This window comes from Gavialis gangeticus, unplaced genomic scaffold (assembly GCF_001723915.1).
Source record: "Gavialis gangeticus isolate Ggan-Ray unplaced genomic scaffold, GavGan_comp1, whole genome shotgun sequence".
NCBI classification, from domain to species: domain Eukaryota; kingdom Metazoa; phylum Chordata; order Crocodylia; family Gavialidae; genus Gavialis; species Gavialis gangeticus.
In genome coordinates this window covers 15,398,353-15,402,946 of record NW_017728980.1, presented here as the reverse complement: position 1 = coordinate 15,402,946, position 4,594 = coordinate 15,398,353, and the positions used below count along the sequence as shown (strand labels likewise).

The 4,594-nt window shown below is 40.3% G+C and overlaps 1 protein-coding gene across 1 annotated transcript in view; it reads right to left on the bottom strand.

Moving 5' to 3' along the window:
* DDX6 (DEAD-box helicase 6) overlaps positions 1–3,602 on the bottom strand; it is a 25,848-nt gene extending 22,246 nt beyond the window's left edge. Inside the window, exons 1-2 of the mRNA XM_019510950.1 lie at positions 2,431–3,602; positions 729–792 (exon numbers count right to left, since the gene is read on the bottom strand). Coding sequence (XP_019366495.1) covers positions 729–792; positions 2,431–2,630 — 264 coding nt within the window. The 5' untranslated portion in view covers positions 2,631–3,602. The remainder of the gene's footprint in view (positions 1–728; positions 793–2,430) is intronic.
* Positions 3,603–4,594: the final 992 nt, after the last annotated feature.

Sequence of the window (4,594 nt, the reverse complement as noted above, 5' to 3'; positions counted from 1 at the left end):
TATTTTTTTTTTTTATTTTTTATTTTATTTTTTTTTTTTTTTTGGACATGGGAGAAAACCCGGATCCCTGGTTATAAGCCATCATCCACTCTAGGGACACAATGGCAGAGCAGTTCAAGTGTTTCACCACGATTCTGGAAGCATCAGGTGAAGTCCTACTCTGAAGTCATGTGAAAGGCCACCACCAGGCAAAACACCCATCAACAGGCAAGTAGTCATTCAGGGTAGGGTATCCAAAAGGCAGCATGTCATTATGCTAACCTTATCACTCCCCTGTATGCTGGTGGACAGAACACCTGGTGTGCCTTACTACCCCAATTACCTGTTAGGTTCCAGTCAGCCTCTGCCCTTCACCCACTTCCCATAATTACACCATAAGAGTTCACGTAAGCATCTGTGCAGTACAATACCATGCCTAATTAGGGATTAGATGACTTGAGACCAAGCACACTACTTTGCACAGGCACTTAAATCTTTTATTCAGTTTTCAGGAATGATCACAAAAAAGATTCTATTCTGCAATACCACAGAAATGTAAAAAAAAAAAAAAAAATGCCAGCTACAATTCAGAGTTGAGAGAAAGGGAGTATTTGCAAATTGCCACCAACAGTGCATGTTATTAACTTTTCAAGTTTGGAATAACTACACAACAGAAAGTGATTGTTATAATACAAGCTGCCACTGCAGCATTTCTTACACAAACAGTAAATATCAGAAGACATCCTTACCGAAGTTTTGATTCTCAGATCCTTTGGAGGGAGTTTTAAAGTCTTCTTCCAGTCATCACCAGGTCTACAGTAAGAAAGCATCAGATATAAACAAAGATACTAAATTATTTTGTCCATAATCGTGACTGGCGATTTACAAAATACATATCATCTTCAAAGCAGCAGCCTAGAGCCTCCTGTAAACCAAACATTTTCCCTGTGGATGACAGGTGAATTGTCTATTCTCTGTGAGCTTCAAAGGCAAAGAAAAGCATGACAAGATACGGATTAAAATTTCTGAGTTAGCAGATTTAAATCTCAGTCAAAACACTTACCTGCTCTCTAAACAGCTTCCATTTACATGGTGCACTGCAGAAGCTGCACCAAAAAAGTGACCATAATTAAAAGTCAAAAAGAAACAGTACCCAAACATCTCAGGTAATTTTAGTAATCAACCATCTCCACTGTCAATTCTGGCAACATTACCAACCATTTTTCCTCAAATACCTGCATGTATATGTATGTGTAAAGGTTTCTTTAATGGCTGTTCTCATTGCTGGAGGGATGAGGGAGATTGTATGAACTGGTATATCAGAAAATGCTAGTGAGCTATATAATTCTTTACCTTGCTTCCAATAGTACTAAGTACTTGCATGTACTGTCTTGAAAGACAAAAAACACAGAACTCATTAGTTCAACTATACAATGCTGTTTCACAAAGGAAAAGTTTCCTTCCCCTTTCCAGCTCACTGTGTCCAGTCAGCCGGAACCTCACATTTCTCAAGTTTTCTGAAACACAATACAAGTACTTCAACAAAAATTAACAGCTCAGCCATTTTTATGGACTTCATTTTTGTCATATGGTGGAACGCCATTCCAAATTTTTTCAAAGTGTTAAAAACAAGTTTCTACAATTTTCATTCCCTCAGTAGAGAAAGGAAAAATAAATTTTAAGTCCACACAAAAAAAACAAAACCAGGAATTGTGTTGAAAACAGTTCCCTTCTCCAGTTTCCAACAACCAAATTCGTAAGTGGTTTCAGAAATTCTTCATTCAGGGGTGAAGGTTAGACATTGCAATAGTTCCATGTTTGTTTTACTCAGACCTAAATTAAAAAGGTCATATTAAACTGAGAAGACCAACATGAATTTATGCCTTACGAAAGCCACTGGGAAAAAAAAAAAAAAAAAGGTTGGGTCACAGGAAAGCTGAGGGATTCCCTCCAGTTAAACCATGACATTGCAACATCTAACGAAAAACATCTGTTAAATTTAATATTATACATTAAACAAAAGGGAGAGAATAAAACTAATCAGAACAAAACGGCATTAAGGTTCATCACCTTGAAACCGCCAGCAACAGCATGGTACCTTGACCTAGGAGTGCATGGATGCCCATCTTTCCCCTGCCTCACTTAGTATTTAAACAAGGTGCTGCTTGAGGCCAAGGCTCTCAAGGAAAAAAAAAACAAAAACGCAAAACATAAAATGATTAAGTTTTGACATGTCATGTTACAGTAAGTTAAAAAGATAATTGTCAGAGAAAAGCACTAACCTGGAAAACAAAGCATATGCCATTTTTTAAAATCAAAGTTCACATTGCCAACATTATAATAAAGTAATAGCAGTATAAAAAAACCAGTCTTCAACACAAGAAACCTAACAACTTTCCTCAATATCTGTGGCTTGTTTAAAACACCACATACATTTACGTAAATACTTACTTAATAGTGGTGGTCATACTCTGTGCTTGCTGTTGAGTGCCATTATTGATTGTGTTGGCATTTTTCAGCTGGTTCATCTGTTGCTGAGTTTGCGTGCCCCCACCTCCTGGGCCCCCACTGGGTTTTACAGGGCCTCTCAGCTGCCCATTCTGACTGGATAGACCCATTATAACAGGGTTCTCTGTTCTCGCCGTGCTCATGTTTGTTTTTAAAGATGTCTTTTTAGACTTCAAAACTTTGAAAGTCAGTACAGAAACTGTAATAACAGTTTATAAGACTCTCCAAAATGAAGAGATAAATAAGTCTTGCTCAATATATGAGTCCTTTATTGCAATGCAGGCAAGCACCTGTAAGTCACTCAACAGTAAGTAGTAACTTGCTCTGATGCACTGTGGATCAACTTTTTAAAAAAAAGCCCTCTAACAAAGTTGAGTTATATCTGAATCACTCACTTCAATCTGAAAAAGAAGCAAACACACACAATTAGTACACGGATCTTTTCGTGTAAAAAACTCACATTTCCATATTTGACAGGACACCGCAAACTTTTGGTATGCGACAGCACTTCCAGAACAAGTACACACTACTTCAGATGAAAAATAAGTGCCACCAATGAATAGCGTTCCCCTTGTTACTTCTAACTGAACAAAGAACTATCATCTACTAGCACCGAGTGAAATCCTGATCAACAAAAACACAAAAACAAAGTAAAAAGCACAATAAAAATCCTACTGCTTTCATGATACTTCATATGAACTGCTGTGCAGACAGACATCCTGCAACACAGGCTCAAGTCATGTAACTGTTTTACCCATCTTGCAATAAAGCTGCTTTTGAAGAACAAAAGAAAGGGTTAACACCATATAATCATTTGTGACAGGAAAACACCACCACCAAATTTATCTTCTGGGAGGATTTGGGAGTCACGCCATTGCTTGAATCGCTAATTTAATACCTTAATGGGGAGAGAAGAGAGTGTACTGATCATCTGAAACAGATGTCCTGGGTACCTGTTAAGTCAGGGCTTAGGTTTAAACAAATAAGCTACTCGACATGCTGAAACTAACTGCTTTGCTCACACCAAAACATCCAATGCCAGCTTCCCGCTCTACTCTACTCTACGCAGACTTTTTAATGGTTAACTTGGTCCCTGCCTCAAATTAGAAATAAGATGCATTTGTTTTAGATCACTAGTTTCCTGTTTATTTTTTCACTGCAGTTACCTTCAAAATACCAATAAGTACACAAACACATGGTGTTCTCAGAGGACACATAGAAAACAAATGTAAAATGTAGGAGCACAGCATTAGGAAGGTAACTATAGTAAGTTAGTCAATACAGTAGCTTAATACACACTCACAATTTGCACCCTGCAAGTAGAAAAAAAGGAATTTGTTCAACAAACAGGGATGAAAGGAGCACAATTTGCAGCATGAAGTTAGGGGCTTAAAGGGCTACCGCCTTTTCAAAACACAACCTGCAAGGTTAGCTGTACACTTTCAGTGTCACTGAACTGCTGCACTTTTCAGTTAGCCAGTGCAAAACAGAAGGAACCTGTTGATCAATGCACTCTTCACATTGTTTATGATAGGTACATTCCTTCTTCCTGGGATAAAAACCCACCTACAAGATTCAAATATAACGAAGGGCAAAATCTCCCTCTGAATCTTCTGCCCTCTCTCATTTCACAAATGAATTTTCCAAATTAAAAAAAATATCTATTTTCCTCCAATTAGTCTTCCAGAGCAAAGAAGGGAATCCAGCTGATTCTGGCAGTGAGCTAAAGCAAACGCTAGTGGTTCTGCCAGACACACAGAGTAAGCCGGGATGAGTATTTGTTCCTTGGACATTTCAGCTGTAGGTACTCCAGGCGTTAAAAGGAAACACACAAGCGAAATCTGCGCAGACCCGCGGGCGTCCTTTCACCGGCGCGCGATGCAGGAGGCAGCTCCGGAGCCAGCGCGGGCGGTGGTCAGGCTGTCCCTGTGCGCCCCGTCACGGGGGAAGCGCAGCGACACGCGCAGCCCCTCCACCTCCCGCGAGACCAGGGCCCGGCGGACCAGAGACGCGAACAAAGGCCGCGCCGCGGGACCAGCCACCGCATCCCGGCGCCACGCGCTGGCCCGGCCGCTTCTCTCCTGGCCCCAGCCCAGGCCGGCCCGGT